This window comes from Aethalodelphis obliquidens, unplaced genomic scaffold, assembly GCF_003676395.1.
Source record: "Aethalodelphis obliquidens isolate GAN/ISIS:26980383/991018 unplaced genomic scaffold, ASM367639v1 scaffold38, whole genome shotgun sequence".
NCBI classification, from domain to species: domain Eukaryota; kingdom Metazoa; phylum Chordata; class Mammalia; order Artiodactyla; family Delphinidae; genus Aethalodelphis; species Aethalodelphis obliquidens.
The window spans coordinates 5571698-5596443 of NW_020837982.1; the positions used below are offsets into that span (position 1 = coordinate 5571698).

At 50.3% G+C, this 24746-nt stretch overlaps 3 protein-coding genes across 8 annotated transcripts in view; 2 read left to right on the top strand and 1 right to left on the bottom strand.

Moving 5' to 3' along the window:
• ABR (ABR activator of RhoGEF and GTPase) overlaps positions 1-5257 on the top strand; it is a 178857-nt gene extending 173600 nt beyond the window's left edge. For 2 of the 4 annotated variants that reach the window (XM_027130545.1, XM_027130546.1), the window contains 2 exons: positions 1757-1904; positions 2534-5257. In XM_027130545.1, the coding sequence (XP_026986346.1) occupies positions 1757-1904; positions 2534-2623 (238 nt within the window). In that variant the 3' untranslated portion in view covers positions 2624-5257. The remainder of the gene's footprint in view (positions 1-1756; positions 1905-2533) is intronic. The other 2 variants (XM_027130543.1, XM_027130544.1) reach the window with 1 other exon arrangement.
• A 1889-nt stretch (positions 5258-7146) lies between these two features.
• On the bottom strand, positions 7147-12438 carry TIMM22 (translocase of inner mitochondrial membrane 22). The gene is made up of 4 exons (XM_027130550.1): positions 12176-12438; positions 9863-10059; positions 9168-9240; positions 7147-7773 (listed from the first exon to the last, which is right to left on the bottom strand). The coding sequence occupies exons 1-4, from the start codon at positions 12411-12413 to the stop codon at positions 7697-7699; spliced, it is 585 nt and encodes a 194-aa protein (XP_026986351.1). The 5' UTR covers positions 12414-12438; the 3' UTR covers positions 7147-7696.
• Positions 12439-22613: 10175 nt separating this feature from the next.
• The window catches only part of NXN (nucleoredoxin), a 141992-nt gene continuing 139859 nt past the window's right edge, over positions 22614-24746 (top strand). The window contains exon 1 of one of the 3 annotated variants that reach the window (XM_027130548.1): positions 22614-23095. In XM_027130548.1, coding sequence (XP_026986349.1) covers positions 22724-23095 — 372 coding nt within the window. In that variant the 5' untranslated portion in view covers positions 22614-22723. The remainder of the gene's footprint in view (positions 23096-24746) is intronic. The other 2 variants (XM_027130547.1, XM_027130549.1) reach the window with 2 other exon arrangements.

A 24746-nucleotide genomic window follows, 5' to 3' on the forward strand; every position in this document is an offset into this window, starting at 1 on the left:
GCGCGCGCGTGTGCTTGTGGGTCACAGTCAAAAAAATCTGAAGCCCGCTGGTCTTGACCCACAGCTCATCGAACAGATAGGGAATCTGAGTCCCCAGCCCAGCAGGGACTGCCAGGGGTCAGCAGCAGCTCTGCCCTTAGAAGCCACATCCCCCAGATCCTCAACTACAGCCCTTCCGACCTTCTCCTCTGCCCCCTCCACAGTCAGGTCAAACCAACAGCTGCTCAAGTTATGCCTGCAGCAAAGTTCATACTGGAAGCTAGCCCTGACGGTGACCTTGCACTCACTTTTGAGTCCAGGACTGGTCCCAGGTGTGAGTGGGGAGAAAAAGTCCCCAGGCGTCCCTTAAGTCCATTTGCCACCCGGGACCAGGGAGCCCCTGGTGAGGGGCCGTGAGCCCTCAGGCCCAGGCTCCCAGTGGCAGCTCGGCCACCAGGCCAGGCCAGGCTCTGGAGGGCCAGAGACCTGGGAACGCCTGGGCTGCTGTCTTGTTTTTCCCATTATGAGACATTTTCCCTCTGGTTTGGCCAGGACCGAAGTCCCAACCAATTCCCAAATAGTTTGGCGAGCACTGTGGGGAGGACACACAGAGGAGGAATGGGAAGGAAAATTCATTAGGTTTTCCACCCTGGGAACCGGGCACACTCTGTTCCCACATCTGGGCCCTGGCCGGGGTGTGTGTTTGTGTGTGTTTGTGTGTGTGTGTGCGCGCGCGCGCGCGCGTGTGTGGTGAGGGGCTGGGCCAGCTGCACAGCTGCCTCCTGGCATGGCAGTGTTTTTCTGCCTGTTTCCAAAGCAGTCAGCAGGCGCATCGATGGCTCCGGCCTGGAGGGTGGAGTGACGGTGGAGTGGGAGTGCGGCGAGGGGCGCTGTTCAGGGCGGCTGGGTCTCAGCCCCAGAAACATTGCTTGGGACTGGGGGAGGCACAGGGCCTCTCTGATGAGCTGGCTGGTACTGAGCCTGCTGGACACCAGCCACAGATGGCAGCCCCTGCTGTCACTCGGGAAATATCTACAGAGCATCTGGCTTATTATGCAAGAGAAGCAGAGGAAGATCCAAAGGGAGGCAGCTCTGGAGCCCCATGAGGCAGACCCTTCTGGAAAAGCTTGGGAGAACAGCCCCTGGGCTCCATCTGGGTTGAGGGTTGTTCCTGCCACAGTGCAGCAGGCAGACCTCAGGCCTTTGCCCCCTGCCCAGCCCCGCCTGCTCAGACTCTTCCTCAGGGCCCCCCTCCATGGCTGGGCTGATGGTGGGGAAGAGCCTGGGCTCTGGAGGCAAACTGCCTGGGTTCAGACCCCAGCTCTGCCACTTGCTAGCTGTGTAACCTCGGGCAAGTCACTTAACCTCTCTGTACTCTGGTTTCTTCATCTGTACAGTGGAGATGATAATATTACCTATGCAAAGGTTTGTGATGAGCATGAATTACTATAGGGAAAGTTCTTGAACCAGTAATAGTATCTCTAAGGCAAGGGAGTTGGAGTGGGTCCTTCTGGCTCTGACAGTTTACCATCAGTTCAAGGGGCGGCCCAGGAGCTGGGAATCTGTTACTGGAACGTACTGGAACATAGCTTGGAACTTGGTCCCTTGGCTGAGTCCCCTCCCTACCAAGCGGTCTCTACCCTCAGGAGAGGGAGGCTAGTGACCACCTGTGGGAATCCTTCCAGGAGTGGTAATAGCCCAGGGTCTGGAGCCCCACGCGGCTGTCAGGAATGACTTTTTTCTCCCCTCCCCTCCCCTCCCCTCCCCTCCCTCCCAGGGTTGCTGAGAAGGAGCCCGTCAACAAGATGTCCCTTCACAACCTGGCTACTGTGTTTGGCCCCACGTTACTGAGACCCTCAGAAGTGGAGAGCAAAGCACACCTCACGTCGGCTGCCGACATCTGGTCCCACGATGTCATGGCACAGGTACCTACGCACTGCCCAGGCCTGCGGCTGCTGGAGGGGAAGGACAAGCCTCCCTGAGGGGTGGAGAGAGAACAGCTAGGACTCCTAACCCCCTCCCCTCCTGACAGCGGGGACGATGGTCTGTAGGATGTCACCAGGGAGGCAGGGCTCTGGACAGTCCTGCTGAAAAGTAGGAACCTAGACCAGGGGCCCAGAGGTTGTCTGTCTCAAGTGCTGGCTGCAATCCTGGGAGCGCCTGGGCCTCAGAAAGCAAGCCTAGGGGTATCAGAAAAATCTGGGGCCTTGTCCCCACGCACGGAAGCTCTAGCATCGCTTCCAGGGTCAGGAAGCTTCCCTAGGAGCCCTACAAGACCCAGGGCGGGGTCTGGTCTGAAGCAGGGCTGCCAAGCCAAAGCCCAGCTCTGGAGCAGGTTGGAAGTTTATGACTGAGGTTGGCGAAGTGGCCCCAGGCTCCCCACCCGCTGCCCTGCAGCGCCCTCTACTGCTGAAAATGGGCAGCCACACCTGGGCTTCAGAGGAAGGGGAAGCGGGGAGCCACAGGGGCCCAGCCTGGAGACCAGGGCTTCTCAGCGGGTCAGAGGGCCTCCAGGGTGAGGACCCCAGCCTCAGTCTCCCCTGTCTTCCCGCAGGTCCAGGTCCTTCTCTACTACCTGCAGCACCCCCCCATCTCCTTCGCAGAACTGAAGCGGAACACACTGTACTTCTCCACCGATGTGTAGCCCGAGGTGGGAGCGTCTGGGGGGGTGGCCCGAGCCAGCCTCTCCAGCTGGGGACCCAACCCAGACTTGAAGGACTACAATAGAGAACTCCCAAACCCAGCGCTCCAGACTCCAAGGGACACAGATTTCCAAGAACTGGAAGACGTGCATCTTTTGTGCCACCTTGTACAAAGCCAGCTGACCCGGCCCCAGCCTTGCTGCGCACCCCGGGCTCTGCCCTCTGTTCCTCTAGTTGTGTCTAATGCTCCGTGCTGTTTGGGAATTGTTTTACGTCTACTTGTCATGCAGGAAAGGTAGTGACCGACCCGGTGTGGGCACACAGACAGCCTGCTTTGTTCTTTCATTTCCTCCAACACTTTCTTTCCTCCTGAGTCCGGTCCAAGGGCTTTTATTTTGCACTCTGTGACTGCTGCCAGCTTCTCCTCTCTTGGCCCTGCCCCCAGATCGCAGTCTCCTGGCAGCCTCCCCTCGGTCTTCCTCCGCCCTCTCCTCCCTCCCAGCCTGCCTGCATGCATGTGCAGCCTTGGTTTTTGATCCAGCGCCTCGAAAGCTCTGAGGAGGCCCTGGGCGGCGGTGGCAGTGGTGGCCCGTGCCGCGCCGCCGCCTGCCGCCCCCTGCCGCCCCCGGCCTCTCCTTGCCCTCTGCCTGCGGAAGCGCACCTGCTTGCCTTGCCGCCTGTGCAAATGTTGGACAAGGAGACAGACTCACACTAATCCTCAGCTTAGCACAGGCTGGAGGGCGGATTTCTGGGATTTTTCCACCTGAGACTCTCCATTTCTGGGTTTATCTGTTCTGTCTCCAGTACCAGTGAGGCATCTTTGACTGTTTCTTCTGCTTTTCAGTTCCTTTTCCCTTGGTGTTCTGTTTCCTTTGAGTACACAAGACTCACAAGTGACCTGCTACCAAGGTAGCCAGAGGGTCAGGAAAGAATCGGGGGAGGTGGGAGGGTCAGGCCGCCGAGGAAAAGGGACAGGTGGGACGTTGAGAGGAGCGCCAGGGAGCGCTGGGTGTCCTAGGCTGGGGGGAAAGAGGCTCTCGGCAGCAAGCAGTTGTGGTGGCTTTTCTCGTGGAGCTGGGCTTCTGGGAGGGCAGCTACTACGGCTGAAGCAGGTGTCCAGAAACAGGCAGGTTCTGTCCAGGAGGGCTAGTCCTTCCCGGTGCCTCCCGTACCTCGTGGCACCTTTGCCTTAGGGTTTACACTTTCTCCACAGCCAAGCACTGCCAGGGGCAGCCCCCACGGCCACGTGTGCTCCAGGCCCTGGGAAAGGCAGGCACGGTCCAGCTAGCCAGCCGTCCTGGTGCTGCCTTCCACCCTCGGCTTCTAGATGCAGCCTTGTGGGTGAACTCGGGGAAACTCCAGGAGCTGGGGAAGAATGAGGAGTCACAGGTACCTGCCTCTCTCGGGACTGGGTTTTGCAGGGGACCCTCGTTGTGGACGCTCTGCTCCAGAGTAGGGGATCAGCAGGTTCCGATCCCAACACCGAGGCCCGCTGCTCAGCACTGGAAAGGAGAACTACCCCCAAAGTGCAATTTCTCCCCACCTGAGCAGGGGCCGCTGGCCTCTGGCAGTTAGCCTGGGAGGGCAGACACTCCCGGGCTGCAGAGATTGGAGCTGCAGTACACAGCTCCCTGGCTCTCCTATGTGGCAGAGACTAGATTCTAGGCCCTCAGGATTGGAGAGAAGAGCTCCCCTAGCTTGAGCTCAGAGCTGTTTTAAAGAAGGGTTTAGGGCCCTAAAGCCGTAGCACTTGCTCAGTGAGAGGAAGGGCCCTTTCTCATCTTGTTTACACCTGTTGCCCAATCATGGGCAGAACGGTACACATTCTGTGCACATCGGAGGAAAGAGATGCCTAAGAGGAGGGCAGTACTGACCCCCTAGCTGCCTGCTAGCTGCTCAGCAAGGAGCCCCGCTCTCTGAGACAGGGGGTAGAGAAAGAAGGCCGCTTGAGTCTGAAGATCCCCAGTGTCTGATCATCCCTGGAGTCTGCTCGGCACTCAGGAGCTGGTATGTGGCATGGAAGGCTCTTGCTTCCACAGCCATTGACTGGAATGAACTGGAGGGCCAGCTAGAGCTATTTACAGCCCCAAATGGGTGCCTCCCACCTCCCCAAAACAAGGGAGGTTTGCTTCTCAGCATCAGGTGTACTGCAGCCCCCCAACCTCACTCAGGCAATGAGAATGGGAGGAAGGCCGGAAGGGCTGAGAAATGCAAAAGGCTCAGAATATTTATAAATTCCACCCCCAAGAGCAGGGAGGGGCGGGGTACCAGACCTGGACTGAGCTGCACTGAGGAAATAGCCCGTGGGTTCTCCTACGAGGCAGGGACTGTGCAGCCCAGAAGCCCCAGCCACTGTGCCCAGCAGGGCAGTCTGTGCCAACAGAGGCCCGTCAAGACAGGCTACAGGAATCCTGCATGCCTGTCCTTGCTGGCAACGGCTGTGGGCCGCCGGTGTTTGCTGATACAGGTAGGATGGGACACTTCATTAATATTTGACTTTAATAAGTTGGTAAGGATATATTTTTCTTTGGTCTATGTTCTGTTTCAACTTACGTAGATTATAAATTGATGTAAACCACGTGAGAGGAAAATGTTAATAAAAAAAATGCAAAGCCCCAACATTTGCACACAACTCAGCCCTGTGGTGTGGACGTTTGTGTTCTCAGGAGTCCAGGGAAGACCACCAATCTAAATATTTAACTCTTCCAGCTGCATCCAGATGTGCTTCCAAGAATCTGTTTACCTAGTGAACTCACCCTTGAGCGTCCCTTCGGCCTGTGGAGACTGTGGCGGTTTTGGGGGGCTATGAGCCCGCGCCCCGTCCTTGCTCTTTCACCAATGCCTCCACCTCAGTCACCAGCCGGTTCTTTTCATGAAATACAACTGCCCCACCAGGGACGTGGCCATCAGTGTGCCTCAGAGAGATGGCAGGAAGTTGTCCATTCAAGTGGAGGCTTATCTTATGTGAATTTTCTCTCCATTTTCCTTGGAAGTAGCAGGTCCTTGGGGCAGCCTTGTGTCCTCATCTGCTTGTTGGAGTCTGCATCCCCTAGAGGCCCATCCTCCCTGTAAGAGCTAGTGGGGTTAATGTAGGCTTCCACCAGCCTAAGCCATTGGACACTGTGTTTATTCTGGAGATCAGGAACAGATGTCTCTGAAAATTGGTGTTTGGTTTATGAGCTCATACTGCCTCCTTAGCCATCTAAAACAGGAAGCTATTCATCTCCTCTCTTGATTGAATAGTCAACGTGGACAATGCTTGGCTTATTGAACTGATGGCTACTGACAGCCCGGGGCTCATCTTTTTCAAGGCAGTCGTGAGGACAGTTTCCTGTACTCAGTCAGTCAATGTATTTGACCCCACGCACTAGACTGGATGGTAGAAGATGCTGGGCTTCTAGCACTGTAGCAGGTGCCAGGGTAGGAGTATCTACTCTTGCTCTAAGTGCTTATAGGCGACTTATTTACAGACGGTAGAGGAAACACTCCTACATTTGTTCTCTGACCTGTGAGGATACTCCAACCAGCCTAGCCGCAGTGAAGCCTCGTGACTGAGACTGGGACAGGCATTCTATAGAATTCCCCATAGAAGGACATGAGTCTTGTGTACTGGCTCACTCATTCCAAAGGCAACAGCAGACATGGCCAGAGGAAGGTGTTACCAGCTGGGTTTGACATTATCTCACACACACACTCACTCAGGATGTCTGGATGGTTCAGCTGAGTCTGAGTTCTGGTTAAGGGTGGGTGAGCTGGAAGACGGCAGACAAGGGGGCAGAAAGCCGAAAAGAGGCAAAAAGGCAAAGGTAGAATAAAGGAGACGTTACCACTGGCTTACGGTGGCTGGAATTGCATGGCCCCCACCAAGCTACCTGCCTGTCCCGAGTTCATCCTCACCCCACCACCAAAGCACCCGAGGAAAGCAGCATCTGTGGCAGATCCCAATTGTAAAAGGCTATTTCTTTGCATATGGCACAGAATTAGGCTGAGCTGCTACTGTCAGAAAAAAGGCTACCAGGTCAAGTCAAAAACACTAATATGTTTAAGGAAGAAAGAAAAACGCTGACATCAGAGAAAAATGGTAGCGGTGAACAGCTCCTCAACTCGGTCTGATCGTAACCAGTGGCTGCTGTGACTTAGTCACCAGGAGGACCAGAGCAGGACCCTTCACACACTGTGTCCTTGAGCCGGGCCTGGTCTGGTGGTCAGAGCGGAACACCAGTGCGTGGTTTAGACCACAGGCATTCCCATTGGCCAGCCCACAGGAGGGATTCTTTAGAAGAGGCCAGCAGGGGTTATGCGCGGAATTTCAACGCATCCTAGGACATGGCTAGGCTGGGCTTCTTTAGGGGAAGGCCCTGGCCAACGTAACAATCTCAGTGAGGATAACGCTACTCTGCAGATCCTGGGAACCTAACGTTCCCAAACTTCCCAGGAGTTTGCTCACGCTTTCCCTATGTATGTTCAATCTTTGGGCACCTGGAACCATTTTTGGGAATTGTGGAATTTGAAAATAAAAATAAGCCAACCTTTTAAACTGTAATATAAATACATATATATATATATATATATATATATATATATATGTTTTTTAACAAGGCAGAACACTAAACAAAATGACATCATTGGTCGGATGGCATAAATTCACTTTGCCCTGCCCCAGTGTGTGAGATGGATGACGGCATGGAGGTCCAAGGTAGAGCAGCTTCCCGGGTATATGTGAAGTCCCCTCCATTCCCACGGCACCAAACCACCAGAGGGCCAACTGTGGTCAGGACTGAACGTCTGCGGGACTCAACTCCTACAGGTCAACACGCTGACTCCTGATCTGCCCGCAAGAGAGCGGCTGGCGTGGCACAGCCCCCGACAGCCTGGCTGGAGTCCAGGAGCAGAGAGCGTGGCCGCTCAGAGGTGGCAGATTGCAGCCAGGCAGCTCCCTCACGACACCAACTATGTGAGGGAAAACAAATGTCTTCAGTCTCTGAAGCAAGTGCCCCGGCATGGTGCAGACACTGCCCTACACAGAACAGCTCTGATCCTGGGCTGGCATCATCCTTCCCTGGAGGCAACTGCTCTCACCGTAGGTAATAATCGATCGCAGCAGAGAAGGCAGCAAAACCTCCACAACCAATGACCCCAGCCTTTACGCCAGCTGCAAAGCAAACACAAATGACATCACCTGTGGTGACAGACGCCGGGTCAGGCTGCACTCAGGAAGAGCCTGGGTACCCGCAGACGCAAAGAAACCGGTGTACGCGTTCCAAATCATTCAACCTAGCAGAGAGCTGGAAGACTTCAGTGAAGCTGTGCACACGATCTGATCCAGTGTGCTTTTATCTAACTGTACGTTCATTTAACTTCTCTCGTTCTAAAGAATTACTATTTCCAGCCTCATGAAAATAGCCCCTCACAGGCAGGAAACTGGTTAAGAGAACCAGCCCTTGGAATCAAGTGAAAGCATATGGCCTGTACCCTGATTTGTTTATGGAATAAATTCCTGGGAAGGTGATCAAAGCAATCCTAGAGGGAGCTGAGCCTCTCAAAGGCCCTGACAAAGCTGAGACATGGGAAGACCAAAGGGGAAGTTACTCCATAAATCACAAATGGCTGTTTGAGGAGGAAAATCAGGTTTTAATGATAGCAAATTATCCTGCCTCTCAGAAAATGAGAAAAAAGGCTTTTTGCTTTGGATAAGTCCGGGCACAGCAGATGGAGAGCAGCCCAGCAATGTACACTGTTAAGAACACCCTGTCACTGACGCGCTGCACCACACTCTTGACAGACACACCAACACGGAGAAGTGGCAGGGAACCGGTTTTTTTTCTTTGTTGTTTATAGATGATAATCCAACATTTCTAGAATACCTATATTTGGCTTTCAAGGGGTAGATATCTAAGAACCCTATTACCGTGATAACTTACACACAAATTAAAATGACAGTTGTATAGTACGAAGAAAGATGTCTGTTTGCAATGCGTGAAACTGAAATTTCAGCAGAGCCTGCCATTTGGCCAAATGGGGCCCAGCTATGCTTCTGTACTTTCCCGCATAGCAACACACACCTGCATATTATGAGGAAGTTCTTCCCGTACGTTCAAGATGGGGGCAGTTCTTTTTTCTAAGATAGATCTAGATCTCTCTGTGGTTCTCACCTGGGGGTGACTTTGTTCCCCAGGGGACATTTGGCAATGTCTGGAGACACTTTTACTTGTCACCACTAAAGGATGCTACTAGCATCTAGGGGGTAGAGGCCAGGGATGCTATACATCCTACCATGCACATGACAGCGCCCCCCTCCCCCTAGCAAACATTTATCTGGTCTAAAATGTCAACAATGCCAAGGATCAGAAACCCTGATCTAGATACTAGAAGTTTCCAAAACTGAGTTAACACAGAAGCAAATGTGATTTACTTGTCAGAAGGGAAGAGTATCAAGTGTCAATATATGCCTTGGGCTGTCCTTGGAATGCTCATATGTTTAGAAATGTCAACTTCAGCATGTTGTCCAAGGCCACAAAGAAAACCATCTGAGAACTGTTTACTAACCTCTGAAACCAATGGCTCCTCCAGTGATGCAGCCACTGATGACACTGTTCTTCCAATCTGATTTTCCCCGGTACTGTGGGTGGAGAAGAGCAGTTCAGAGCCAAAGAAACAAGCCAGACAAGATGATTAAGGAAAAAAAAAGACGGGGTTTCTGGCTGGCGAATTTAGTCCCTCCCCAAAGGAAACCTATCTTTTTCTCTTTCAAAAGTATAGTTCCTAAAATTTGAATGTGTTCATAAATGCTTCCTGCAGGTGGTACCAGAGCGCTGAGACCAAGTGTAACATTTGAGAAGTAATCAAAATCTCGTCTCAGTTCCCCAGTAAGTATTCTGTTTAAAATCATTCACTGGGAATTCCCTGGCAGTCCAGTGGTGAGGACTCCGTGCTTCCACTGCAGGGAGCCCGGGTTCAATCCCTGGTTGGGGAACCAAGATCCTGCAAGCAGCGCGGTGCAGCCAAAAAATAAATAAAATAAACTCATTAAGCAACTTCTAGCCTCCAAAAACAAGTAAAGAATAATGCAAGCCCAAATCATAAATGCACAAAAAGTTTACATTAGGGACTATTTCATGGAAATTTAATCTAGCAAGTATTGGACATTTCTGACCTGCTTTCTAGTAGCATTAAGAGTATTTCTCTTGAGAAGTCCCAAGATGGAAACAGGCAAGGCTTTCTCAGAAGGCAGGGACACTTACAGATTCTACCAAACACTCAGTGCAAGAAAACATGGCGCCCACGATGGCAAAATTTTTGGCGTAGGACATTCCTCTCTGCCCCATGTCTTTAAGAACTTCTTTTGCTGTAGGTGTGCGGTAAGGATCCTTAGGGTCAAAGCCCACATTGGTATCAATGCCAGCAGTGAACACCCCAAATGCACCTCCCAAGACAAATCCTAAAAACAAACACAGAGATGAAGATTTCTTTGGTATGTTTTCTGGATTACTGTAATGGGGTCATACTCAAATAGCACCTTTTGGATGGCCACCAGCGAAGAGGATGCCCCTTCTTGCCTGGAAAACTCTCTACTTGTCTGGTTTCCACGTTACAAAATCCAGAATCTATCTTGTTGGCAGCTTCTTCTCTGACTCTTCTTGGATTTCTTCCTCCTTTCATTTTCTAACATTCCTCAAAATTCAGTCTTTAGCCCTCTTTCTCTCTCTACACTCTCACATGTAAACCAGTCACCCTCAAGTTCAGGTATCAACTTTGCAAATCACTCCCTTGACGACGGTGACATCCGTAATACTCATTTGGTAAATACCATGTGCCAATCACTCTGACGCTTTATAGTCCCAGCCTCATTTATTCTTCACAATAGTCCTGTGAGATAGATATTATTATCCTCTCCTTTCTGTAGGTGAAGAAACTGAGGCTCAGAGAGGTTAACTAATTTCCCTAAGGTCACAAAGCTACCAAACGGCAAACCCCACACTGCTGTCCACAGCTGACCTTCCTGAGCCTGCTGGACATGTCAACATGGATGTCCTCTTGCCACCTCAAGGTCGGTATACGTTCAATGAAATCATGGGCACCTCCCCTCCAGACTTTCCTGCTTATGGCTCCTTCTTTGCAGTCACTCCTACTCCAAACTTCAGGGGCATTTCTGACTGTTTCTTTGCTTCCCCCTGTAACCCTATGTCCACAATTATCATCCTAGTCCAAGGCCTTTATCACTTCGCCCCTGGTGCACTACGACTCATTCATCATTTCAACAGATATGTATGTATTAGGGTCAAGCACAATGATGAACAAAGACCCAGTCCATGTCTCACGGAGCTTCAGTCTAGCAAGTTCCCTATATGGTCTCCCTATCCACAGACTTTCCTTTTCTTCATCACACTCCACCTTGAGTCATCATGCTCATTACCACTCGTTACCCTCTAAAAAACCATCAACGGGGACTTCCCTGGTGGTCCAGTGGGTAAGACTCCACGCTCCCAATGCAGGGGGCTGGGTTCGATTTCTGGTCGGGGAACTGGATCCCACATGCATGCTGCAACTAAGAGTTCGCATGCCGCAACTAAAGATCCCGCGTGCCGCAACTAAGACCCAGCGCAGCCAAAATAAATACATACATAAACTTTAAAAAAATAATTTAAAAACCATCAATGACTGCCCTAATGCCTGCAGGCAAAAAGCCCAAATCCCTCACCCCACCCCCAACTTGAAATGCTGTTTCTCCTCCTCTTTGTCTAACCCCATTCTCTCAATCCTCCAAGACACGCTCTAGTCTCACCTCCTCTTGTGGCCTTCCCCCAACCAAAAAAGATCTTTTTTTCTTTCTGCTCTACTTCACATGTGCACTCTCACCTACATTCCTTTCTTAATTGCCTTTCATTCTCAATGAGACTTCAAATCACCTGCAAATGTGGCCACCCTCTTTACTCTGCATACAGGAGGGACACATACATTCTCAAATCCTCAAAACGTTAAAAAAAAAAAAAAAAAAAGCCAAGTCCGGACTTCTTTCCCCCTCTTTCCCTGCTGTCTAGTCACACTGGCCTCACTGGCCTTTCTGTTTTTCTAACCTCAAGCCACTTCCGGCCAGACCTTTGCAGGTGCTGGGCCCTATGTCTGCAGAGCTCTCCTCCAGGCTCCTTCTCAACAATTTTCTATGTATATTAAAATGTTAGCTTCATGAGAACAAGGATCTTGTTCTCACCCTGTCTTTTCACCGCCTGACACGTGATAGCTGCAAAGCTGACACGTGATAGCTGCAAAGTAACAAGTTGTTGGAAAATGATTATTTAAGAGCGAATGAATGAATGAAGTCAACCATCTTAGAACCCCCAGGTCCCGACCCAGGATCGATTCTCTGATCCAATTTCCAGAGGCGAAAGCCACCCTCGGGATCTAGGGAGGCGCTGCTCGAGCTCACTGAACCAGGCGGGGGTAGGTCAAGGTCGAAGCCCATGGACTCCTCGCCTCCCAGGCGCGTGGTCTTCTTGGCAGGGGACCCCTATGCCGCCCAAGCCCTAAGCCTCCCAAAGGACCCCTCCTCGCCTCACCTCCCAAGCAGGCCAGCGCCGCCTTGAAGGCGCAGCTTTCCATCGCCCTCTCGACCATCTTCTGCTCCTCACTCTTGGCCGGACTCGGGATCCCGCCCAGGCTCCCAGGCTCCAGGAGCCGGGGCTGACGCTTGTCACCCACCAGGTACTGCAGAAGAAGGCTGTACTGCAGCGGGGCTTCGGCGGAAGCCGCCGCCCCAGGCGCGGATCCCGCGGCACTGCGGGCCGTCTCCCCCATGACTGTGGCTGCCCAAGAAACCTGGCTTCCTTCTTCCCACAGCAGATTCCACAAGCCTCCCGTGGGGCCTTGCGCTCCCAGCCATTGTGTCGCAACGGCAGATTCGCCACACCGAGCGAACCCGAGGAAGCAGCGGAAGCCAAGTCCGTTCGTGCACACCCGGCGGAAGAGCTATCACGTTCTCCCAGAACCTCCTGTGAATACTGAATCAGGCTTGTGCAGCAGTCCCAAGGACACTGACAAAGATTCAGAGTCACCAGAAAACACCCTCTTCGGGGCTGCAGCGCGGTGAGTATCGGGATTTGTAGTTTAACACGTACACCCCAGACATTTCCCAGGAAGCTTTGCGCGGGCACTAGCGTCTCAGCCTTCTCTCGAGCTCCTGACGGGCGGGAGGGAAGGGAGGCTGCAGCGCGCCGGGACGCCAGCAGGGGCTACGCGCGCCCCGCCACTGCCCTTCCAGCCTACTAATTCCTAGCGTGTGTTGTGAGATGTCAATAGGGGAAGGTGCTTTGTAAATCAACGTGAAAGCGTGGTATAAATGTATGGAATAAATGTTTTATTCAATAATTAAACCGTTGAGGGGAGAGAGAAGGAGCCAAAAAATGAGTGAAGCTATTTAAAAAAGAAGAAAAAGGAATTCCCTGTCTGTCCAGTGGTTAGGACTCCACACTTTGACTGCTGAGGGCCCCGGTTCGATCCCTGGTTGAGAAACTAAGCCTCCGCAAGCCTCGCAGCGTGGCCAAAAAACAAACAAACAAAAATAGTGATGCTAACCAAGCTTAATATGAGACAATGATAGGAAGTGGAGGTGGCTTTGGCCTGACGGAGAGCAAGGGAAGCTGAGGCTGCTACTCACGCCAGCCAGCTGTTGTCAATGGAATTAATGATGTGGGACTAGCATTCCCATGAAAAGCCGAATTTATATTACGCTGAATCAATTAAAGTGCTTACTAGCTTGCAAACTGAGGACTTGAAGGTTAACTGTGAGAGCACCGTGTATGAACCCAGAAAATCTTTTGCAGTAGTTTCTGTGGTACTAAAATAGATCCCCAACTGTTGTATTGATCCAGAGTAGCAGTGTATCTGGGTGTATCAGCTAAGAGAAACATAAATGGAAACAGAAGGTAGTGAGGTAGCCAGTCAACAGAGGCAGAGATACCTCTTTGGTAGCCAGAGTTCTCTGTGCCGCAGAGCAGAGTCTGTGGTTCACTCTGCTTCTGCTCCCACCAGACTACTAAACCAGCTTGTCCTAAGGTCCCTGGTGATGCCCCAGTTGTTAAGTCTAATTCAGACCTCATTTCACTTTACTGCTCAGCTGCGTTTCACGCTATTGACTCCTCCTTCTGTGAAGAAACTTCAAAGCCCCTCTCCCCTCCTTGTGCTACAGCCTCTCCAGTTTCTCCGTCTTCGGCGCAGGCACCGCTGCCTGAACTTTTCCTGTTGGTCCTCTCAGGGCTTCATCGTTTATTTTCTCATGCAGCTCACTCTACCTGAGCAACTCATCCGCACTCGTAGCTTCTACTACCACCTCTAATGCAGGAATGACTCCCAAATCTTCATCTCCAGCTTCGACCCTTCTCATCAACACAAGAACCAGACATTTCCTGTAGGCACCTCTAACTCAACACACCCTGCCAACCACCCATTCCTTCCAGATGAGTGAGGGGCCCAGGGCTCTGATTCATGCTGAGGTCTTAAGAGCTGAAGCTGGATCTGAGAGAAGTTGGGACAGGGCCCTAGGCAAGTCCCAGGCAAGGTGGCCTTGGAAAGCAAGGAATGATCTAAACAATTAATCCCTGGGACTAGTTAGAGAGCAATAATTAATCCCTAAATGAAGGGTCTGCCTCAGATTTCAGGTACGAGCCAACTCAGCATGTGGGGCGAGATCCACTGTAACCATGGTGAGTGAGGGAGGGAGCCTTTTATGGAACATAATGGCCCGAGTCACAGGTGGAGGCACAGATACACTGATCTGGTATCTCTCTTCCCCCACCCATCTCCTTCCATAGGTGGAATGCGTTTCACCTGATGGAAAACTTGAACCTCTTCAAGCATATTCCGAAAGTGAGAAGTGGTTTCTCATGTCTGTTTCCCTGGCCTGAATCTTTGCCAGCACCCTAGGGACTTTATCTGGCCACAGCTTCACTAAAAGTCCAGCTGCTCTCACGTTACAGGTTGTCTGTTCTGGCCGCAAGGATACAGAGGTGGGGCGATATCTCAGTGGGTCAGAAAGGAGACACTTCAGGATGAATGAGATTCACAGGCAGGGTCGTAGGAAGTCAGAACACTCTGAGTTGATGACCCATCACTTGAAGGACTCCAGGTCAGGGCACAGATGGGGAGGTGCTGAACTGGAGGAGAGCCTGATCGTCTCTCGCCCCAGGTGTCTGGGAGAGCCTGGCTGGCCTCTAGTTCTCTCAGCATGTCAGGAGTGCAGAAATAAAAGAAATAGCAGGAGTGGGATAGAATGAGGAGGTCCAAGTTGAGAAGTGCAGTGTGTCCCATGTGGATCTGAGTTGGCTGTGAATTTGGTAACAGTGAGTAGTCTGAATAGTCCCGTCGCTGGCAGGAGGTCTGGCCACATAGGTACTCTGGGTAGCCGACTGAGTCACCATGCGTGGTGGGTACTGGACAAGTGACTTTGTATTTAAAGCTTTTTTTTTTTAATTTACTTATTTTATTTATTTTTGGCTGTGTCGGGTCTTTGTTGCTATGCGCGGGCTTTCTCTAGTTGCGGTGAGTGGGCTTCTCATTGCGGTGGCTTCTCCTGTTGCAGAGTACGGGCTCTAGGCGCGCGGGCTTCAGTAGTTGTGGCACGTGGGCTCAGTAGTTGTGGCTCACGGGCTTTAGAGTGCAGGCTCAGTAGTTGTGGTGCACGGGCTTAGTTGCTCCACGGCATGTGGGATCTTCCCGGACCAGGACTTGAACCTGTGTCCTCTGCATTGGCAGGCAGATTCTTGACCACTGCACCACCGGGGAAGCCCTCAGTTAATAGACTCTTAATTGGTCTGCATGCCTCCTATCTTGCTCTTCTTCAAACCATCCACAGAATGGTCTTTCAGCACTGAAGCGTGATCATGTGCCCTGCTCAGAATTCTTCTCTGTGCCAGGATAAAGCCTAAACTTGGTGTGCTGCTTCTACAACTTGTGCCCAGGAAGACACATATGCTTCCGCCCAAGTTTAGTGCTTCCTCGAATATTTCCATTCCTGGTTGTCTGCTTTCTTTTTTTAATGTGCTATTTTAACCATTTAAACATGTTTTTCTTTTAAAAAAATTTTTGGCCATGCCATGCCACGCCATGCGGCATGCGGGATCTTATTTCCCCAACCAGCGATCGAACCCGTGCCCCTGCAGTGGAAACATGGAGTCTTAACCACTGGACCGCCAGCGAAGTCTCTCAGATCTCTGCTTTTGATAATCTCTTTTGGATCTGAAAGTGGTGGCTCAGAATCATTTGCAATAATGTGTGGTCTTTAGTGTTTGGGAGGTGAGTTTGGACTTTTGGACTCAGTGTCATTTCTTTGATTTGTGCCTTGTCCTCAGTCAAGTGTAAATTGTTACAAAATATTTATTATTATTATTTCTTAATTCTTTTTACCTTTGACCTATGATAGCCATGGTGACAACAGAGGTATCCTGTACTGTTTCCAGTGACAGATGCTTAGACTCTGATTCTGATGGGTGGTCTTAATGTTCTAGAGCAGATTTCTTCCACAGCATAACTGTTTGGAGGTTTTATTTACTCACCCAGACCCAGCAATCCAGATTTGCTTACTATCTCTTCTGCTGTTGCTTTGACTTTGCTTATGAAAAGCTATATTGGAGATTTGACCTATAGTCTGGCAGTCCGGTGGATGTTTAGGACCTACTTCAGACTCAGGCAATGAATCATACACTCTGGCTAGATCTGCAGTAGGGTCACATTGATGACAAGTTGTGATCCTGAGATCTGCTCTGAAAAGTATTGGAGGCAAGTAGGAATATGCATCATGTTTTTCTAGCACCTCACACTTCTGACTCAGAAAAGAGTTAAGAGGCTTCAAAAACTAGAGACCGGACTCCTGCTTTGCTGAGGGATAAAATGAAATATAGAAAGAACTATGATGGTGAATTCCCGAGGTTACATATCAAGTTGGTCCCAGAAAGAGAAGCAGCACACTTCTGCTGTAACCAGTGAGGGCAATGCCCCTCTCTCCCTTCCCTCATCTTGATCTTTGTCAAATCTCACTCCATATTTTGTTTCACTTACCTCTCTATCCAGCAATTTCCCTTATCAGTGGATCTGCCACCAAAGCCCAGCTTTTAAAAAAGGAAACGATAAAACAGATGCAAAAACTGTACTAGGGCATTAATCTACAGGTAAAATCCTTTTACAGGGAACTCCCAATTAAATGGAATACATTTTTTGTTTGAATCAATTTTGATTCATATTTTGTTGACTCAATTATTTCTTGAACTAAGTGGACTTGGAAAACTTTTATAATCAAAGTGTTCATTTTGTGCTAACAGCTTTGTTTTGTTTTTTTTTAACAGCTTTGTTTTAATGGCATTTGAATTTGTGTATGTGAGACATTCTGTCTCTTTTATTCTGAGACGTCCTGATGTACTTTAAATATTTTTCTCCATTTATAGCATCTTATCCTTGAATAAGTTCTTACTTGAAAATGCAAAAAGTACTTTCTTTTTGGACTAGATAATACCTTCCATATTTTTCTCACATTTATTCCCAGTTCTTCAATTCCCTTCCCTAAGCAACCTGTTACTATTTCTTTTTCCTATTTTTTTTTTTTTTTGGGCTGCACTGCGCGGTATGTGGGATCTTAGTTCGCCACCAGGGATCGAACCCGTGCCCCCGGCATTGGAAGCGCAGAGTCTGAACCACTGGACCACCAGGGAAGTCACCTGTTACTATTTCTTAAGTGTCTTTCCAGATATGTTTCCTCCATACATAAGCATTATATTTGTGTATACATATATATGTTTTTTTCTCCACTTAAAAATTTACAAGTGGGGCTTCCCTGGTGGTGCAATGGTTGAGAGTACGCCTGCCAATGCAGGGGACACGGGTTCGTACCCCAGTCCGGGAGGATCCCACATGCCGCGGAGCGGCTGGGCCCGTGAGCCATGGCCGCTGAGCCTGTGCGTCCGGAGCCTGTGCTCTGCAACAGGAGAGGCCACAACAGTGAGAGGCCCACGTACCGCAAAAAAATAAAAATAAAAATAAAAAATTTACAAGTGGTAGCTTAGTCTTTCCTACCTATTCTGCACCTTACTTTCTCTTGTGTTACATCTTAGAGATATTTCATATCAGTGCAAGAGATGGTTAATTTTATGTGTCAACTTGACTAGGCCACAGTGTGCCCAGTATATTCCTCATTTGGGTGTGTTACTCTGGCCTGTTTACTGAGTGACCACAAAAGTTGTTGGTTTTGAGGGGGTCCCCGACCATGAGAAGACTCTGCAGAAGTTCCAGGCTGCTGTACAAACTGCCCTGTCCCTTGGGCCATATGACCCATCAGATCCGATGGTGCTTGAGGTAGGTCACAGGCAGATAGGGATGCTATTTGGAGACTTCGGCAGCCCCTGTAGGTGAGGCCTGCCATTCTCTGTGGATAACTACTCACCTTTGGAGAAACAGTACGTGGCCTGCTACTGGATCTTCATAGAGGCTGAACACTTGGGCCACCACGCATCAGTTACCACGCTACCTGAGCTGTCCGTCATGAACTGGGTGTTATCTGCCCCACCAAGCCATAAGGTTGGGTGTGCACAGGGACACTTCATCATCAGATGGATGTGGAATATATGCGATTGGGCCCAAGCAGGCCCTGAAGGCACAAGTAAGTTACAGGCTCATGGAATTCACTGGTTACCATGTTCCTCACCACTCTGAAGCAGCTGGTTTGGTGGAACAGTAGAATGGCCTTTTGAACATTCGGTTTACAGCACTAGTTAGGTGGCAGCACTTTGCAGGGCCTGGGCAAGGTTCTCCAGAAGACTCTGTGTGCTGTGAATTAGCATCCAGTATAAGGTGCTGTTTCTCCCATAGCTAGGGTCACGGAGCCAGGAATCGGGAGGTGGAAATGGGAGGGGCACCGATCACTATTACCCCTAGTGACCCACTAGCAAAACGTTTGCTTCTTGTTCCCACAACGTCATGCTCTGCTGGCCTACAGGTCTTAGTTCCAAATGGAGGAGTGCCTCCACCAGGAGAAACAACAGTGATTCCATTGCACAGGAAGTTAAGACTGCCACCTGGCCACTTTGGACATCTCATGCCTCTGAGTTAACAGGCGAAGAAGGGAGTTACTCTGTTGGGTGGAATGATTGATCCTGACCACCAAGGGGAAATTGGACCACTGGTCAACAGTGAAGGTAAGGAAGAGCGTATCTGCAATATGGGAGACCCCTTAGGGCATCTCTTAGTTATCATACCCTGTGATTAAGGTCAAAGGAATACTACAATAACCTAGTCCTAGGTATAAAGGCATAAAAAGGCATAAAAAAAAGATAGTAGAAGAAGGTGGTTATAAATACCAGCTATGATCACATGATCAGTTATAGAAATGAGGGCTATATTGTCATGAGTATTTCTTCCTTGTTATGAATATATGTGTGTGTGTTTGTATTTGGCAAACATCTTTGTTCCTTTTATCTCTTATTTCCTTATAATGTAACATAAAATGTATTGACTTTATATTGTAGTATTTAAGTATTGTTAATTTTACATCATCGTACTTAAGTTACGGGATATCAAGGTGAGTGAACATCCTCAACGACTTTACCGTCTCTTATGGGGATGGAGTCAGTGCATTTTTGCTTGTATACATGATACTTGTATCATTTTAGGCAGGATTATGATCTTGTTATTGTCTTTATTTGGAGAGTAAGTGTGGTTTAAGGAGATGCATATGGGTGCCAAATTGACAAGGGGTAGACACGTGATGTTTAATTTTGTGTGTCAAATTGACTGGGGTGCAGAGTACCCAGATACTTTTTAAAATATTTATTTATTTATTTGGTTGTGCCAGCTCTTAGTTGTGGCAGGCAGGCTCCTTAGTTGTCGCTTTCAGGGTCCTTAGTTGCGGCTCACCTGGCTCCTTAGTTGTGACATACGGGCTCCTTCGTTGTGGCATGCGAACTCCTAGTTGCGGCACGTGAACTCTTAGTTATGGTATGCAGGCAGGATCTAGTTCCCTGACCAGGGATCGAACCCATGCCCCCTGCATTGGGAACATGGAGTCTTAACCACTGTGCCACCAGGGAAGTCCCGAGTATCCAGATATTTGGTTAAACATTATTCTGGGTGTGTCTGTGAGGGTGTTTCTGGATGAGATTAACATGTAAAACAGTAGACAGAGTAAAGCAGGTTGCCTTCCCAATGTGGGTGGGCCTCATCCAATCAGTTGAAGGCCTGGACAGAATAAAAAGTAAGGGAGAATTCACTCTCTCTGCCTGTCTTAGAGCTGGGACATAGGTCTTCCCCTGCCTTTGGACTCAATACAGACTAGAACTTACACCATCAGTTCCCCTGATTTTCCAGTCTTTGGACTCAGACTGGAACTAACTATACCATCAGTTATCTGAGTCTCCAGCTTGCTGACTGCAGACCTTGGGACTTCTCAGTCTCCATAATCATGTGAACCAATTCCTTATAGCAAATCTCTCTCTGTATTGGTTCTCTTTCTCTGGAGAGCACAGACACAGAGCTCTGTGCTGATACAGTGTACATCTCCTTAATTCCTTTCAATGACTAGATTGTATCCCAAATGATGAATGTGCCATCCTTTAATCCTCCTCATTGATACATAGTTAGGCTCTTTCCAGTTTTCCAGTCTTTTTCTGATTTCACCAGTGTATCAATAACTATCTGTACACATACATCTTTGTGCCCTTATGCTACTATAACTGAAGACCAAGGAATGTGATTTATGACTCTTAAAGGTGACAAATATGTATTTGTTCTGTGCATGTTTTGTATGACATCATGTGCCTTAGAATGCAGTTTCCCCAAAGAAAAACTCTAATGTGTAAGTGCTATAAATGTCAGGTATGTTGTGGGTCCCTAACACATATTTTAAAACAATAATAATTTGCAGAATAGCAGGTCAATTCATGTAACCTAACTAGCTAAATACCAGTTGGGACATTTTCTTTAAGTGGGTCTCTTGAACCGTGTACTCAGAGAGAGTGCTTTCCATAAGCCAAAGGATGTTGGCTATTCTTTACAGGAAACCCAGTGAGTCTCCTCAGGCTTCTTCTTGTAACAAATACCCACTAGAACTATGATTTTGGAATCATTTCCATTGCAAATCCCCTCTTTCCACACCCCTTTAAAAGGCAGCTGCAGTATTTGGCATCTAACCAAGGCCTGCTGCACCAACAATTCTCTAAATTTTATTTATATTTCATGTGCAGTATGTTCAAACTCTCACTTTCCCAGGTGCCAGATGCTGGTTTGGACACACTCCAGTAGAAAGTGCTTTCCTGTCAAATAATAAAAGGAAAATGCTGAACATACCACCTCTTTATACAGACTTGCGTATAGTATACCAAAGTTAAGTACTCTAATAATGACTTCACTATTTCCCCAATTTGCAATCCCCCCTAATTCCCTCCTCACCTCCCTCCACACCAAATACTTTGTCCCTCGTCTCCCATAGGATGTTTATGGTCCCCTTCCATATCTTCAGTGTTCACTTGAAAACGTCAGGGTGTAGGAATCTATCTGTCTCACATGCTTTGGATGGGGCCTGATGTAACCCACCCACGGGTGTTTCAAATATGATTTGGATGAGAAAATAAAACACTTTAACCCACTTTCAGTATTTTAAAAGATATCTAACAACTTAATGTCTGCTATGTTAATAGCTTTTACATGTTTTCACTAAAAAGCGATGCTTTCCATGTGTTGGATAATAATACTGTCCCTGCAGTCGCACAGAATTTTGGCATGACACTAAAAATGAGCTTGGAATTCGCCTTTATCATAGGTCTCTTGCCTGCCTAAAGGCAATCCTCAGTCCAAAGATCCTACTTGTGAAATGAGCAGCAGTGTTAGGTGGATGCTGAGAAAGTAGATATCGTTTCAAGAGATTGCCAGTCCACTCGTGGCGCCCGCCTCCACCTCCACCTCTTTCACCGCTTTATGTGGTAACATTTCACTGAACCGAAAACGAGTACAATTCCATGTTCTATCCCAGAAAATTGGGAACCTTAAGCGTGAAGATTTGTGTTTGTGCCCAAAGCTTGCAGTTATATTCTGAGGTTTAAATGAACTCTTGTAAAGCAGGCTATGATTTGTGTGTGTGTGTTTGCATGTGTGGAAAGCCGCTATAAAATATAGACATTCTGCTTGGCTGCCAGTATCTCGTTTTCTTTTTCAACGTTTCCACTAGATGGCGGTAGATGTCCAAGAAATAACTTGCAAAAGCCTTGTGGAGGGCTGTGAGAGGGGCGTCCCATCCTTTCACTGGGCTGTTGGTAGCTGAGCGGACACACTGTTGTTCCTCTGTTGCGGGTGGGCATGGTGTACATTTTATTTTTTCGACTGTGTGTGTTTCGGGGTGGCGAGGCCGGAAGACTTGCCACAGACCACCTGTTTAATCCAGGTTCTAACCGTAGGGTAGCGTCTTGCCAGCTGGGGGAAAAAAATAATCCCTAGAATTTTTCTCAACTATCAACAGACTTAATAGAAGCCACGGAACCGGTTCAGGAAAGCAGCCAGCTTCGATTTAGAGATGCCGTGGCATCTGGTCCCTATATTGTGGAGATGGAAGAGAGCCAATCGCTGGTGAGGAAATGGCCGCGGCGACCTGGGGACTGAAATCCCACAGTGAGACCTGCGATCAACCCACAAGTACTTATGGATTCCCTCCCATGTGCCTAGCACTAGATCAGAAGCTACACAAGAAATAAAAGAGGTGGCGTCCTCCAGTCCTCTTATAGTAGAGAACATGAAACATACACACAGAGAAGTAAGTGCCGAGCAAGACCTAGCGTGATGAAGGTAACATTGTGTGAAGATGGGAAGTCCTCCGCCAGGGTTGTCTCCCGAGCACTTCGGCCACGCGGCGGGAGCCCGCGCCCCCTACGCCCTCTGCAGCAGCCAGTGCCTAGGCGGCTAGCACTGCTACAAAGGGGGCGTGGCGTGGGCGGGCCCCACGGGCGGGGCTTTCTTTTCCCCAGTGCCCGCCGCCGCCGCCGCCGCTGCTGCCGCCTCTGCCAGCCGCGCGGACCGAGGGAGCGCGGTCGCCGCCGCCTGCCTGCCCGGGTGCCCGCGTGCCCGGGCAGCGGTGGGCCAGGATGTCGGGTTTCCTGGAGGAGCTGTTGGGAGAGAAGCTGGTGACGGGCGGCGGCGAGGAGGTGGACGTGCACTCGTTGGCTGCCCGCGGCATCTCGCTGCTCGGGCTCTACTTCGGCTGTAGCCTGAGCGCCCCCTGCGCGCAGCTCAGCGCCAGCCTGGCCGCCTTCTACGGCCGCCTGCGGGGAGACGCGGCGGCCGGGCCAGGGGCTGGGGCCGGCCCGGGGCCGGGGGCCGGGGCGGCGGCGGAACCCGAGTCGCGGCGCCGCCTGGAGATTGTCTTCGTGTCCTCGGACCAGGACCAGCGTCAGTGGCAGGACTTCGTGCGGGACATGCCGTGGTTGGCGCTGCCCTACAAGGAGAAGCACAGGAAGGTGAGCTGCGCCGGCCTCGTCGGCGGCTCCGGCCTCGTCGGCGTCCCCGGCCTGGGTGCGCAGCCCGCGAGTTCCCGGGAGCCGGGTCCTCGGCGCCGCCCCCCCACCCGGCGCCCCCTCCGCCCCCTTCTCCTTCGTGCACGAGCTTCCCTCCTGCTCCTCAGCGTCCCCTGCCTCTGCCCGCCTCCCCGTCCCGGAACCTCGCCGGCTAGCGGCTCCCGCGGCAACTCCTCTGTGCCGATGCCAGGCCGCGCCCGCTGGGGAAGTTTGAAACCCCTGGGACCCCGACTCGCGTCCTGGGGAGTCGAGAGCCCGGTTCCCCCATGGTGGGAAGCCTCGAGTTAGGGGGTGGCTGCGCTCGGGGGTCGCGACTCGGTGACCCCCACCCCCAGGCAGAGGCGCAGGCAGGGGCCGCTTCCTTTCCCTCAGCGCTAGACTCCCCGCGGATACCTGTGGTGGTGGGGGAGGGCGCTAGCCCCCTACCCATAATGCCTGAACCAGGAAGTTTCCTCTCTTTCCGAGAGAAATCGGCTTTCCTGGGGCTCTCTCCGGCTGTGGCCGGGGACCCGAAGGCCGAGGCTAGGCCGCCAGGCGCCCTTTGGGGGGGGGGGTGTCGGCCGCTGACCGTGGCTTCGGGCGAGAAGGAGCTCGCTCGTCTGCCTTCGCCTTCCCTCCGCCCCCAACCCCTACCCCGGGCTGAACTAGTGGCCCCCGGGGAGCCTTTCATTGTCTGGCTGTCCAGCCATCCTCACCAGATGCCTCTCGGGCACCGGACCAGACCCGTCCGTGCAGCTCTTAGTTGCTTGGTTGGTGGGCCAGTGTTGCCTTGACATCGAATTAAATGCTGAACCGATCCCATAGGTGCAGATTGACCGGAAGAACGAGGATTGGGGGAAATTTATACCTTGCTGTCAACTTCTCATCTCCCGCCGCCCCCCGCCCCCCCCCCCCCCGGTTTGCTGCTGAAATTAGCTTTGATTTTTGAGTGTGTCTGTTGGATGAAGATATCTGTTTTAATAAAACAAATTCAGGAAAGTTTGCCATGAATCGAAACAGAAAAAGTTTTGGAGCACTTTTGCTTAATTAGCATGCCTGATGCAACGTGTGAATCCAGCCCCTTCCTTTCCGGAGGAAACTCTCATTTTATGGAGTGGACAGGAGAAGGGCTCTTCTGGGGGCGTTTAGGGCTGCCATGTGCTGCTTTAATGTGTACAGAATCTTGTTGAGAAGCATGATTTAAACTTAGTCGAGTAAAAGGCTTAGACTGTGACCCCATATGTCTCGAGTAAATCATCCATGGAAGCAGTGTAAGGTACAGACTTGGTATTTAAAGTATGAAATACAGTTTAACAAATACAGTTTGTAAATTTAACATTGGAGAAACATGGGCTCACTAACCTCACAGAGGCAAAGCTTGGCGTTTTAAACACATTTTAGGTGATCTTGCCCATATTTGATGTATATGGTGCCTGAATATGAATAGCTTTTGCTTTAAAACATGGGAATCCTTTGTTTTCCTTGGTGGTGGTTTTTATGATCGTTTTGGGGAGGAGTAATGTCCAGAAAGTGCTCTATCAAGAAATATTTTCATTGTTATGTCCATTTTCTGTTGTAGACCAAAGGCCATGTAAAATAATGTCCTTATTGGGCA

What these genes read in the sequence shown, in the direction of transcription:
- TIMM22 (XM_027130550.1), bottom strand. Translation starts at nt 12,413, where the DNA reads ATGGGGGAGACGGCCCGCAGTGCCGCGGGATCCGCGCCTGGGGCGGCG. An exon ending in GGCGCTGGCCTGCTTGGGAG is followed by an intron (nt 10,060 to 12,175) that starts GTGAGGCGAGGA and finishes GTTTGTTTTTAG; the next exon opens with GATTTGTCTTGGGAGGTGCA. An exon ending in CTGAGTGTTTGGTAGAATCT is followed by an intron (nt 9,241 to 9,862) that starts GTAAGTGTCCCT and finishes CTCCACCCACAG; the next exon opens with TACCGGGGAAAATCAGATTG.